General features: G+C 59.7%; 1 protein-coding gene and 1 long non-coding RNA gene across 3 annotated transcripts; one reads left to right on the top strand and one right to left on the bottom strand.

The window, feature by feature from the left end:
- Nucleotides 1-7,524: 7,524 nt before the first annotated feature.
- ZBTB42 (zinc finger and BTB domain containing 42) lies at nucleotides 7,525-11,824 on the bottom strand. Of its 2 annotated transcripts, XM_028850327.2 has the most exons (2): nucleotides 11,520-11,824; nucleotides 7,525-11,051 (listed from the first exon to the last, which is right to left on the bottom strand). In XM_028850327.2, exon 2 carries the CDS (start codon nucleotides 11,032-11,034, stop codon nucleotides 9,766-9,768), a length of 1,269 nt encoding a protein of 422 aa, XP_028706160.1. In that variant the 5' UTR covers nucleotides 11,035-11,051; nucleotides 11,520-11,824; the 3' UTR covers nucleotides 7,525-9,765. The 2 variants fall into 2 exon arrangements, with proteins under 2 accessions (XP_028706160.1, NP_001180949.1); NM_001194020.1 differs by lacking the exon at nucleotides 11,520-11,824 and having other exon boundaries at nucleotides 9,651-11,061.
- LOC144330466 (uncharacterized) lies at nucleotides 11,717-12,998 on the top strand. The gene is made up of 2 exons (XR_013396645.1): nucleotides 11,717-11,835; nucleotides 12,161-12,998. It is a non-coding gene; the product is annotated as an uncharacterized LOC144330466 (long non-coding RNA).
- Nucleotides 12,999-13,264: the final 266 nt, after the last annotated feature.

Genomic DNA, 13,264 nt, shown 5'->3' with positions numbered 1-13,264 from the left:
GTAAACAGGAAAATAGGAGCTTGTGTCATGAGTGAGGATGCCTGAAGCTCAGATTCCAGTGGGGCCATGGCTGCTGGAGATGACCTGGGAAAGACCACAGGCCCAAGAGTAGGGGGCGGGGGTGGGATGGGAGATGAAGGAGATGGGGTGCCCAAAGCTGCAGCCTTGAGCAAATATGGGGGAGACGGGGTTGGGTCAAGAGTCCCGCAGAGAGGAGGAGGAGGGTGTGAGCCTCTGAACAGCTGGGCCTGGGTATGCGGGAAGGGGTCAGGGATGCCCACACCTTCCTTCCTGACGTGTTGGTGGTGCAGGTGGATTTCTTCAGGGGAGCAGTGTGTGGGACAGCAGCGGGGGCAGCTGAGCGTCCAGGAGAACAAACACAAAGGGGACCTCGACTGTCCCACACCCCGGTCTGCTCTGGGGATGCAGGGGCGGGGTGAGCAGCCAGGGAAGGGTGCTACTGGGAGGGCCTGGGCAATGGAGTCACCTGGGTTTTCTTGAGGGTGAAGCTGTACTGCCTGACTGTACCCAAGTGTCCATGAGTGTACCTGGGATGTTGTGGGACAAAATGGAAACATCAACAAATTGTACTGATGAGAAAACTGCAGTGGCTGGCCCAGGACTGGCAGAGCCAGGATGGGATCTGGGCCTCCACGTTCTTCTGAAACATCAATGGTTATGGACTGAATTTTGTCCCCAACCAAATTTGTACATTGAGGTCCTAACCCCCAGTCCCTCAGAATGTGACTGTATTTGGAGATAGAGCCTTTAAAGAGGTGATGAAGGTAAAATGAGGTCATTAGGGTGGGCCTTAATCCAATAGGACTTGTGTCCTTATAAGAAGAGGAGATGGCCAGGCGCGGTGGCTCAAGCCTGTAATCCCAGCACTTTGGGAGGCCGAGGTGGGTGGATCACGAGGTCAGGAGATCGAGACCACCCTGGCTAACACGTGAAACCCCGTCTCTACTAAAAAAATACAAAAATTAGCCGGGAGTGGTGGCGGGCGCCTGTAGTCCCAGCTACTCGGGAGGCTGAGGCAGGAGAATGGCGTGAACCCGGGAGGTGGAGCTTGCAGTGAGCTGAGATCGTGCCACTGCACTCCAGCCTGGGGGACAGAGCGAGACTCCGTCTCAAAAAAAAAAAAAAAAGAAGAGGAGATTAGGGCTGGGCATGGTGGCTCACGCCTGTAATCCCAGCACTCTGGGAGGCCGAGGAGGGTGGATCACCAGAGGCCAGAAGTTCGAGACCAGCCTGACCAACATGGAGAAACCCCATCACTACTAAAAATACAAAATTAGCCCGGCGTGGTGATGCTTACCTGTAATCCCAGCTACTTGGGAGGCTGAGGCAGGAGAATCGCTTAACCCCGGGAGGTGGAGGTTGCGGTGAGCTGAGAGTGCGCCATTGCACTCCAGCCTGGGTAACAAGAGCGAAACTCCGTCTCAAAAAAAAGAAGAGATTAGGACACACACAGAGGGAAGACCATGTGAGGCTGCAGGGAGAAGACCGCCCTTTGCAAGCTGAGGAGACAGGGCTCAGGAGGAAGCACCCCGCAGATACCCTGAGACCTGCGAGACAATAAGTGTCTGCTGTTGAAGTCACCCTGTCTGTGGTACCTTATTATGACAGCCAGAGCCAACTACTACAGCCAATAAAGAAACAGAAAACGTACCCCAGCATCTGCTTCAGAAGGCAAAGAAAGGTATGTCTTGGGCCGGGCGCGGTGGCTCACACCTGTAATCCCAGCACTTTGGGAGGCCGAGGCAGGTGGATCACGAGGTCAGGAGATCGAGATCATCCTGGCTAACACGGTGAAACCCCGTCTCTACTAAAAATACAAAAAACTTAGCTGGGCGTAGTAGCGGGCGCCTGTAGTCCCAGCTACTTGGGAGGCTGAGGCAGGAGAATGGTGTGAACCCGGGAGGCGGAGCTTGCAGTGAGCCGAGCTTGCACCACTGCACTGCAGCCTGGGTGACAGAGGGAGACTCTGTCTCAGAAAAAAGAAAGGGGGGGTGCGTGTTTTGACTTCAGACTCCTGCTAAAATTAGTGAAAACAAAACCAGGAGAGTTCCACAGAGGGAGATGAGCCCCAGGCCCCCCCCAGATCCACTGTCACCTCTGATACCAGGGCTACAGCTGGGCCAGCAGCAACCTCGGTACTCAATCATCCCTGCCTGGCAGGGGACAGTCCTCCATGGCCTGGGACCTTTCTGAATGGCCACCCTCTCCGCCTCAGCCACAGGCTCTGGCACAGGCTCCAGAGGCAGCATTTTCTGCTGCTGCCAGCCTGTGTCGGGAGCGGCCCAGCCCTCCAGGCTGCTGTCCCTGGACTCCTCACTGCTGTGGTGTACCCCACCATCCTCTGCAACAGCTGGAGGTGAAGGGGTGTGGAGGGAAAGCGGGATGGGGAGGGGAGCAAGAGGCTGGCCGGAGCAGGGGAACAGAGCCAGGCCAGGGCCCAATTGCAAAGGTCCACAAACCAGCAATGCCCAAGCACACCTGGCACCCCGGGGAGCCTGGGGACGCTCTGTATGGCTTTGTTGTCCCGGGGAGCCTGGGGGTGCTCCGTGCGGCCTTGTTGTCCCGGGGAGCCTGGGGGTGCTCCGTGTGACCTTGTTGTCCCGGGGAGCCTGGGGGTGCTCCGTGTGACCTTGTCCCGGGGAGCCTGGGGGTGCTCCGTGTGGCCTTGTTATCCTGGGGATCCTGGGGGTGCTCCGTGCGGCCTTGTTGTCCCGGGGAGCCTGGGGGTGCTCTGTGCGGCCTTGTTATCCCGGGGAGTCTGGGGGTGCTCTGTGCGGCCTTGTTGTCCCGAGAGCCTGGGGGTGCTCTGTGAGGCCTTGTTGTCAAAGGCTCCTCACCCTTGGTTCCCTTCTGACCTGGCAATGGCCCCAGAGAGAGGCAGGTAGGTGTTACACTTGTCAGCAGCAACGCTGCCAACACTCAGTGTGGATGTTACCCTATTCACCTATCAACAGTTGTCTGCCGTTCCCATTTCACAGGCGAGAATGCTGAGGCTGAAGAAAGGAAGTGACATGGTTACGAGCACAGGACAGGTGGCTGACGGGACAGGCACTGGTGGCCTGTGTGCCATGGAAGTCCTGGGACTTGCAGGGGCAGCCTTCCTTCTATGCTGCGTGTTCAGAGGTGCCAGTGGGTGTGCATGCAGAGGGGTACAGACCTACTTTCACAGAGATGCAGACTTTCCTTCTTGTGTATATGGAAGGGTAGCAGCGAGAGGGAGGAGGTGCAGGGAAACTGAGGAAAATGCTCTGGAACTAGCCAGGCTTCATGGCTCATGCCTAGAATCCTAGTTACTCAGGAGGCTGAGTGGGGACGGTCACTTGAGTCCAGGAGTTCAAGACCAGCCTGGGCGACGTAAGATTCTGTCTCAAAAAATAAAAATAAAAATCCTGGAACTTGAGGGCTACAGAAAAGGGAAGTGCAGATATTGAAGCTCCACTGCATGAGGAGGGCAGACATCACCCCTTTCTCCAACCGCTTCTCAGCTAGAACATAATCAAGCTCTACTTCCTCAGCCTGGAAGCCGACCTAGAGCTGGCTCAATTTTTGTAGGGATCTTCCATAAAGGTGGTGGTGGTGGTGAAGGTGGAGGTGATGGTGATGGTGAAGATGGAGGCAGAGATGAAGGTGATGATGGTGGAGGTAATGGTGATGGAAGTGGAGGCAATGGTGCTGGAGGTGGAGGTGATGGTGGAAGTGGAGGCGGAGATGATGGTGGAGATGATGGTGATAGAGGTGGAGGCTATGGTGGGGGTGGAAGTGATGGAGGAGGTGGTGGAAGTAGAGGTGATGGAGGAGGTGGAGGTGATGGTGGATGTGAAGGTGATGGTATAGGTGGAGGTGATGGTAGAATTGGGGGTGATGGCAGAGGTGGAGGTGATGATAGTGGAGGTAATGGTGGTGGAGGTGGAGGTAATGGTGCTGGAGGTGGAGGCGAAGATGGAAGTGGAGGCGATGGTGGAGGTGGAGGAGATAGCAATGATGGTAGGGGAGGTGGAGGTGATAGTGATGGAGGAGGTGGTGGGGGTGATGATGGTGGAGGAGGTGGAGGTGATGGTGGATGTGAAAGTGATGGTATAGGTGGAGGAGATGGTAGAATTGGGGGTGATGGCAGAGGTGAAGGTGATGATGGTGGAGGCAATGGTGGTGGAGGTGGAGGTAATGGTGCTGGAGGTGGAGGCGATGGTGGAGGTGGGGGAGGTAGTGATGGAGGTGATGGCAGATGTGAGGGTGATAGCAGAGGTGGAGGTGATGGTGGATGTGATGGTGGAGGAAATGGTGATGGAAGTGGAGGCGATGGTGGAGGTAGAGGAGGTAGTGATGGAGATGGTGGAGGTGATGGTGGATGTGAGGGTGATGGTAGAGGTGGAGGTGATGGTGGAGGTAATAGTGGTAGAGGTGGAGCTAATGGTGCTGGAGGTGGAGGCAATGGTGGAGGTGGATCTCAGGGTGATAGTGGATGTGAGGGTGATGGTAGAGGTGGAGGAAATGGTGCTGGAGGTGGAGGTGATGGTGGAGGTAGAGGAGGTAGTGATGGTGATGGAGGTGGAGGGATGGTGGATGTGAGGGTGATGGTAGAGGTGGAGGTGATGGTAGATATGGAGGTGGAGGCGATGTTGGAGGTAATGGTACTGGAGTTGGAGGCGATGATGCAGGTGGGGGAGGTAGTGATGGTGAGGGAGGAGGTGGTGGAGGTGTTGGTGGATGTGAGGGTGATGGTAGAGGTGAAGGCGATGGTGGATGTGGAGGAAATGGTGCTGGAGGTGGAGGCGATGGTGGAGGTAGAGGAGGTAGTGATGGTAATGGAGGTGGAGGTGATGGTGGATGTGAGGGTGATGGTAGAGGTGGAGGTGATGGTGGATGTGGAGGTGGAGGCGATGTTGGAGGTAATGGTGCTGGAGGTGGAGGTGATGATGAAGGTGGGGAGGTAGTGATGCTGATGGTGGAGGTGATGGAGGTGGAGGTGATGGTGGAGGTAGAGGTGACGGTGGAGGTAATGATGGTAGAGGTGAAGGTAATGGTGCTGGAGGTGGAGGCGATGATGCAGGTGGAGGAGGTAGTGATGGTGATGGTGGAGGTAATGATGGATGTGAAGGTGATGGTAGAGGTGGAGGTGATGGTGGAGGTAATAGTGGTAGAGATGGAGGTAATGGTGCTGGAGGTGGAGGCAATGGTGGAGGTGGGGGAGGTAGTGGTGGTGGAGGAGGTGGTGGAGGTGATGGTGGATGTGAGGGTGATGATAGAGGTGGAGGAAATGGTGCTGGAGGTGGAGGCAATGGTGGAGGCAGAGAAGGTAGTGATGGTGATGGAGGTGGAGGTGATGGTGGATGTGAGGGTGATGGTAGAGGTGGAGGTGATGGTGGATGTGAAGGTGATGGCAGAGGTGGAGGTGATGGTGGTGGAGGTGGAGGTAATGGTGCTAGAGGTGGAGGCGATGGTGGAGGTAGTGATGGTGATAGTGAAGGTGGAGGTGATGGTGGTTGGAAGTGATGGTAGAGGTGGAGGTGATGGTGGAGGTAATGGTGGTAGAGGTGGAGGTGATGGTGGAGGTGGAGGCAATGGTGGATGTGGAGGAGGTGGTGATGGTGGTAGTGGAGGTGGAGGTGATGGTGGAGGTAAAAGTGGAGGTGATGGTGATGGAAGTGGTGATGGTGGTGAAGATATTGATGGTGGAGGTAAAGGTAATGGTGGAGGTGACAGTTGTGGTTCCATGGGGTAGGGCGATGGTGACGATGACCGTGATGACAGTGCGGGATGTGTTCACTGAAGAAAAATGGGACTGAGGTGGGGATGAAAGAAGTCATAGAAGACCAGGGCAGAGCTTCTGGGGTTTTGGAGTTCACCCGAGAGCTGGGACGGCCAGGATTGGAGCCATGGATTTGTTTGTTACCATACTCCCCAGGGGTGTCTGTAGAGTGGAGCCTTCCATACCGGGAAGGACTCAGCACCATTTAGGAACACTAGAAAGAGGTAAGACCAGGTGTGCGTGGGAGCGGGCAGGAGCTGGGGAGGTGGCGGGAGGGGCCAAGGCTGCCGACTCACCTGCTTCCCACTTGCAAGGCAGCCTCCCCAGGGTGGTATCCACGCACCTGGGCTGACGTGACCGGGCCTCTGTGGAGTGCCGGCCCCTGCCTGGTGCCTGTGTCCGTGTTGTCCACTCGCAGGCTCCTGAGATGTCACCCTTCCTGGGGAGCCTCCTGGGATACCTCCTCCACAGAGTCTGACCCTCTCCTTCCCTCTGGCCTCGTCCTTGCTGCCCCAACCTGCCACGTGCCTCTGACAGCGTTGGTGCCCTGTGCCCAGCACTGTGGGTAAATAGCTTAAGGTTCCTGGTGTTGGTGGAAGGAAGTCCTGGATTTGCCACCAACTGGCTCTGGGACCGTTGACCAGTACTGGTCCCTTCCATGTGCCTCAGTTTACCATCCGGCCAAGGAAGCCGGCTGGATGGCCTCCAAGGAGGGTTTCAGAAGGCCCACCCTGGCCAGGAGTGGGACTGAAAGCTTCGGCGACAGCTCTAGCAGTCAGCTGAGTGTAAGCACAGTGTGGCACAGCTGGGCAGGCTGGAGGGGCCCCAGGAAGCCCCATGTACCCTAGGGGACAGCAGACCATCCTCCTTTTCTGCATGGTTGGCATAGCAACAGCCTCCTCCTCTGGGATGAGAAGGCCTGGGCTGAGTCATGAGCCCAACGGGGAACATGAGAGGGCCTCCCTGCAGGACAGGGCACTGGTCCAGGCTCAGCAGGAGGCAGGGTGGGTGTGGGGGGTGGGTAGGGGAGGAGCCAGCACTACCTCCCAGAAGGAAGGACCTGTATTTGGGGTCAGGACTGGGAAGGTGGCAGGAGCTTGCCCAAGAGGGGCAGGCCCTTGCACACCAGCTCAGCCTGACTTTGAGGACCCTCTGGCCAGCACCATCCCCACCCTGTCCTGGGCCTGGGGCTTACCCTGGCTCTTCTCAAGCCAAGAGGGCACTGTGTTGATGCTTACAGCACATGTGGAGGCCCTGCCCCATCTGGCCTGGAAAGGAAGGCCGTGCTCCCCTCAGGGAGGGCTCAGGGCTAATGACCCCCTGCAAGGTCTCTGGAGGGAGCAGGACAGAGGAGGCGTGGAACTGCCCACCCCAGCCTCATCAGCCCAGAGCCCAGCCCAGCCTGGCACAGGGCTCTAGAAATTTCTTCTCCCACCTGCCAGAGGCCCAAGGGCGTAGGGTAGTGGGGAGGGCCATGGCATCCCCAGGTTTGCAGGTTTCCTCCAGGGTCCAGCCTCCTTCCCCAGGGCAAGAAACCACTGTGGCCTCCCGTGCCCAAGCTGGCCTGCGTTCTGTACCTCCCTGACAGATGTGCCTCCCTGGACTCCCCTCCCCCAAACACTGGCAGCTGGGGACAAACCTGGGGAAAGAGGGGGTGCCACCTCAGCCCTGTCCCAGCCTCCCCCATCCACCAGCATGAGCACGTGGTGGCATCTGGGACACCTATCCCCACCCGTCCCCAGGAATAGTCACTGCTGTTTCCACTGGAGGTGGGCTTTATTACTGTCGCCATCATGTGAAAAGAGGAAGACAGCACCCATTCCCACGCCTCCTAGACACTGTGCACCAACAATTGTCTGCTGGGGTTAGCCCGGAGCTGTCCCCAACCCCCGGGGTCAGAGCATCCACAGGTGCTGAGCTGGCCCAGGAGACCCCCACCCTGCTGACTCTGCTTGCCTTGTGTCTGCACAGGCCTCTACCAAACTCTCCCACACAATTAGTGTCTTAAATATATGTACATGTATATATTTCAACACAACTGTGTCAGTTATAAAATTAAAACTGACCACTTCTCCTTACATTATCTTCACAGTAGCTGTGCGGAAGACAACAAATCCAGTGTTGATAGCTCAGGGCAGGCTGCCCACCCCAGCAAAGGGAAGTTCCCCCATGGAAACCACTGGGGGAACCAGTGCCGCGGCCACATCTCCGTGCTTGGGCGACAGTGTAGCTGCCCATCTGCGGCGTGCCGGGTTGGCTTGGGCCTTGCCATGTGCTAGACGCATGGACACACACACACACACACACACACACACACACACACACCCGATTATGGAGCACATCACACCGAGCCCTTGCAGAGGTAGGGGCTAGGGCCCAGGACAATCAGAAGCAGGCCCCTCCCCCAGCCGTCTTGAGACCAAAGCCATCCAGGGCCTCTGAGCCTGGGGGCATCACCTAGAAGCACTGGGCTCCCAGGCTGGCACCCAGCACACCAGGAGCCCAGGGCATGTGGGAGATGCACTAGGGATGGTCTTTCACTCCAGACCAGGTTAATAAATATGACATCCAGTGTTGTCAGGAGAAGAGAAAATAACGTAGACTTGGCTGCACTCTGCTGTCAAGGCCATTCCCAGCCACAGAGGAAACATCCCAGGTGGTCTCCAGGTGTCCAGGTGGCTCTGCACCTGCTGACCCCCAGAGGCCAGTGAGGTTCTGGCAGCAAGATTTGCTTAATTAGGCAGGCAAAGCAGGGCGACCTGAACCAACGACATGTGCGGGGGTCGTGGTCTTCATATTCTATTCATGTGCAAGGAGTGTCAGTCTAAGGCTGTGGATGGAGGCCAGGGTGCTGCAGGCCAGGGTGCTGCGACTCCCACTCCTCGCCTGCCCCTACCCCTGATGCCATGGCCACTTTCACCCATGCCTCGCCGTGGGGAAAGGAAGGCCCGCAAACTCTGCCCTTGGCGGACAGGGCAACCTTTGCCTCTGCTCAGTCAGTGCATGGAAATGCCCACAGCTCCAGGGAGACCCTCTAGCAGGCAGAGTGACCTTCAAGGTAAGGCCCACGGTGGCCCAGCAGCAGTACAGAGCTCAGTGGCCCAAGCCCCACCCTGGGGGATGCCCAGAGGCGTCCTAGACCTGCACTCAGGCAGAGAAGCATGTGGCTGGGCAGCCACCAGCAGACATCTGGCCGCCTCAGGAGGCTCTTCCTGGGTCTAAAGAGAATCCAGTTCCAAATTCCCACTTTCTCTGCCCAAAGTTACAGTGTGGTCATAATTGCACTCTCTCATGGACCCACATCGCACCCAAGTGACAATGACACCACAGCCACTCAACTTCTAGCTGGCTCTACTTCTGCTGCCTTAGGATCCCTGCTGGGGCTGCACCCCCCCCACCCCGAGACACCAGCTGTGCCCAGATGGCCCCTGCTGGCACTCACTGTGCCCCAGGCCTTCCTGGCAGGGGTTCCTGCTGCCACTCCCCAGGAGTGTCCTGTTCCCTCCCAGCGCCCCATCGGGATGCACACCAACAACTTTTCTGACATGTGACTAATTCACCTAGCGTGGGGCCAGGCTCATGAAGGCCTCCCCAAGCCTGCCAGATAGGTGGTCAGGGAAGCCCCGGGCCGGGAGATGATGTGCCCTCTCACACGGAGAAACCGGGGCAGAGCCAGGTGCTGGTTGGACACCCCTCAGAACTTCGCTGGAGGGGATGGGAGAGGAAGATAGTGTCATAGCCTAGGCAGGGCACAGCCTGGGGGGCCGGAATGAGTTGGGGAGTGAGGGGAAAGAGGCAAGGCGGGAGGAAGGCTGCCCAAGTCACCAAGTCTGAGGCCAAGTTCCGGGAAGCCGCAGCATTCTCACTGCCAGGCGGGCGGAGCCATCCGGCCCGAGCAGGGACCTCCACCTGGCCAGGCTTCACACCCCATGCAGTGTCCCACCTGGGAGGGCCCATCCCTTCCCTTCCACCCCACCCTCAGGACCCACAGGGATGCATCACACCAGAAGGGACTTGACGAGGCCACAGTGAAACTTGCGGACATGGCGGTAGAGGTCCCCAGACTGCGTGAACCGGCGGTCACACCACTGGCAGGCATGCGGCTTCTCTCGAGTGTGCACCACGGTGTGCCGGCTCAGGTTGTGGGAGTACTGAAAACTTTTGCCACACTGCACACATGTATACGGCTTCTCACCCGAGTGTGTCCGTTCATGCCTCTTCAGTGTGTATGTGCACGAGAAGGTCTTCCCGCAGAGCGGGCAGGTGGGTGCCGCGCCCTCAGGGGAGAGCCGGGCCCGGGTGCTGTCTCGCTCACGGAAGTGGGCGCTGAGGTGCAGCTGCAGCACGTGGGAGCTGGGAAACAGCTTGCTGCACAACGGGCAGATGCAGAGGGGCCCACGAGGCCCCAGCTCGTCCTCACTCGCCAGTCGTCCTACATCCAGCTCCAGCTCCCGGCTGCCCTCTCCGCTGACAGGCAGCGGCTGCAAGCCCACCACCGGGCCCTTGGCTGCAGGAACAGGACGTGGCTTCGGGGGGCTGTGGGTGCTCCTAGAGCTGCTGCTCTCCTCCTGTTCGGACAGTGAGTCCCGCTCATCCTTCACCAGTGGCTGGGCCCCTGGTTGCACCTGGCTGCAGAGAGGTGTCTGGAGGATGCACGGTGGGTGGACCCGCTCCTGCCTTGGGCCAGGCTTCAGCGACAGGTCCAGGACCTGGTCTGACTCTTCTGGGACCTGGCAGGGAGGAGGCCCAGATGCTCGAGGAGGGAGGGCAGCCTTGACCCCAACCGGGGGGAGCTTGGCCTTTCGGGCAGCTGGGCAGAGGTCCGCGGTCCAGACAGGCCAAGGGCACAGTGGCTGACCAGGTTCTGCCCCTGGGGCAGGGTTCCCTGGGTCCAGACTTCGGTCCTTCTCCTGGAGCCTGCCCTTGCAGACCTTGACGATGTCATACATGTGCAGGTAGCTTGCGGCCGCCAGGACGTCCTCGACAGGCAGGCTGCGCAGGTCCAGGCGGCCCTCGTACATGAAGTCCAGCAGGCGGCCGAAGGCGGGCGCCGTGACGATGTCGCAATTGAGCCGCACCGTGTCGCGACTGCCCGCGGGCCGGTCCCTGTAGAAGAGGTGGAAGTAGACGCTGCACGCGGCCAGCACTGCACGGTGGGCTGGGAAGCGCGCGTCGCCCACCAGCACGGTGCAGTCGCATAGGAAGCCCAGCTCGCGCTGCTGCCTCAGGCGGCCCAGCAGCCGTCCGCCGTGCTCAGGGAACTCCATGCCGCCGCCGTCATCACCTGGGCACAAACGGGACGCCCGTCAGCGCGCCTGGAGACGCCTGCGAAGCGCCCTTCCCAGCTGCAGGCAGCGCGGAAAGAGCCGCGCGGGAATGACGCGCACAACCGCCCGTCCGGAGCCGCCGCGGGCACCTGCCCCGAGCAGGAAAAACTCGATCGAAAGTAAACAGTAGCCACTCCGCCGCGGGGGCGGGTCCCGGGACTCTGGCGCAGGGGCCGGAGCCGCGCAAACCTGCGCGCGTCCCCGCCGGGCGCTCCTGAACTTCACTCCCGGGCGGCCCCTCGCTCGCAGCGTCCCCGACGCCCCGGTGGCTGCGCCGCCGCCCGCCCCACGCCTCCGCGCCGCCTCCAGCTGCCGCCCGGCCCACCAGATGCCGCCGCCGGCGGCCCCATTTATGGCAGCGCGGCCGCGGGGAGCGGGCCGGCGGGCGGGGCGGGCAGAGCCGGGAGCCCGCCCCCCGCGCTCACCTCCGCCGCCCCGTGCTCCTCTCCGGTCGCTGCCCGCGCCGCGCGCCCTCCCCAGTGCGGCCCTGGCGCTCGTGGAGCTGCGGGCAGCGCGCCCCGGCGGGGAGGGCGCGGGGACGGCGAGGGCGCCGGGCGGGGCGCGCTCCAACTTGGCTGGCCCAGCGCCGCCCGCCAATCGCCCCGCCCCGGAGAGAGCGAAACTCGGGGCGGGGGCCGGAGGGGGCGGGCCGAGCTACTTCCCGGAGCGGCGGAACCGCTGAGGTCACTCTCGCCCCCCCTTCCCGGCCGGGCCCCGCGCGCAGCCAGCAGGGGCGCTGGGGTGAGAGGGGGGTTTAGGGCACTGCGCGGGGGCTGGGGGTCTCTCGCGATACTTGGCGCGTTGGCCTGGGTCCCCCACCTCCCAACCTTTCCAGGCATGGGGTCCTCACTGCGCCAGTCTGCAAAGGGAACCCTTCCGAGGGTCCGCTTCTATCCCAGCGCGCGTTGGGCAGTCACCCAAGGGTAAACCCGGGACCCCGGCCTCCTGCCACCTCGCAGGGCGCCGGCCTTGGGATGGGGTAGGGGGTGCGTGGATTGGGGGTCGTTAATTTTGCAAAGATGACACCTCCTTCTTCCTTGAAAGCCTCTTTTTGAATTTAATTCAGCTGGGACCCTCTTCCAAACATTCAAGCAGGATCTCGATCCTGGAGTCCAGAACGGGGACTTCCACCCTCTCCACAGACCCCAGCCCAGCGTCTATGGGGGACCCAGCGCAGAGAGGCACGGAAAACGGGCACCTCCCAGCAGACATCGTGGCATGGCGGGGACAAACGCCATAACAGAGGGAGTCGGAAGCCCTCCAGAGCCCAGGGTAGACAGGAACGTGTTCAAAGAGGAGGAGACTCCGGACAGGGGCTGGCATGGGAGTGGGGGTAGGGAGGAGTGGGGGAAAGTGTTCAGGGCAAAGAAGCATTGAGAAGATGTGAGGGGGACGCCTGCTTCTGGGACAGGGAAGTCGCCAGAGAAGTAGAGTGTGTTTGTCGGGGCCAGGGTCTCTCCCCGGCAGGTGGAGCCTTTTCCCAGGGGCGCAACCTGGGCTGCCCTTGACTGAGCAGGTTTCAAGGTACTCTAGACCACCCGATCATCTTCACAACAGTCCCATTAACTAGATGCTCTTATTTTTTATACCTTTTTGACGAGAGAGGTTAGGTAAGATACCCAGGGCCATATATTAGGCAGTAAGTCACTGAACCAGGATTTGAATTCAGCCAGTTTCATTCTGCTCTGCCTTGGAGTCTGGGAAATGGAGGATGTAGTGGAGGAGTCACCCTGGCCAAGGCCCTGCAGTGGGGTGGGGGTGGTGCTGGAAGAGGGGCTGGATCACAAAGGACAGGACCCAGCCAGGTATATGTGTGCAGGAGGAGTGGAGCCCACAGTGGGATCTGAAGTCTGGGAAGGAAGGCCTCGTTGTTATACTAAAATATCATTCCTTGTTTCACTGGATGGCCTGCATCTTTATTTCCTAAACCTGGCAACTGCAGCTTGGACCCCTGGAATGACACTGCACTTACAGCCACTGAGACCAGCTTAGGTACAGCAGAGGCCTGGCTCCCATCGCTGCTGGCCACCCACCCTGAGGACCCCTTCCTGAGGAAGGCCAACTCCCCTCCCTCCACCCATTTAAATAATCATCTGCCTTGCCCCGGCCACCAGCAGGAATAGCTGAATTCAAGTAAGCTAAGGGTGAACCCAGATGTGACTGCTCCCTT

Source organism: Macaca mulatta, chromosome 7 (genome assembly GCF_049350105.2).
Source record: "Macaca mulatta isolate MMU2019108-1 chromosome 7, T2T-MMU8v2.0, whole genome shotgun sequence".
Taxonomy (NCBI): Eukaryota; Metazoa; Chordata; class Mammalia; order Primates; family Cercopithecidae; genus Macaca; species Macaca mulatta.
The sequence above is the reverse complement of the archived record's forward strand: the minus strand, read 5'-3'. Positions and strand labels throughout refer to the sequence as shown.

Bases quoted from the DNA above. Each gene is read 5' to 3' on its own strand.
- ZBTB42 (XM_028850327.2), bottom strand. From the start codon at position 11,034: ATGGAGTTCCCTGAGCACGGCGGACGGCTGCTGGGCCGCCTGAGGCAG.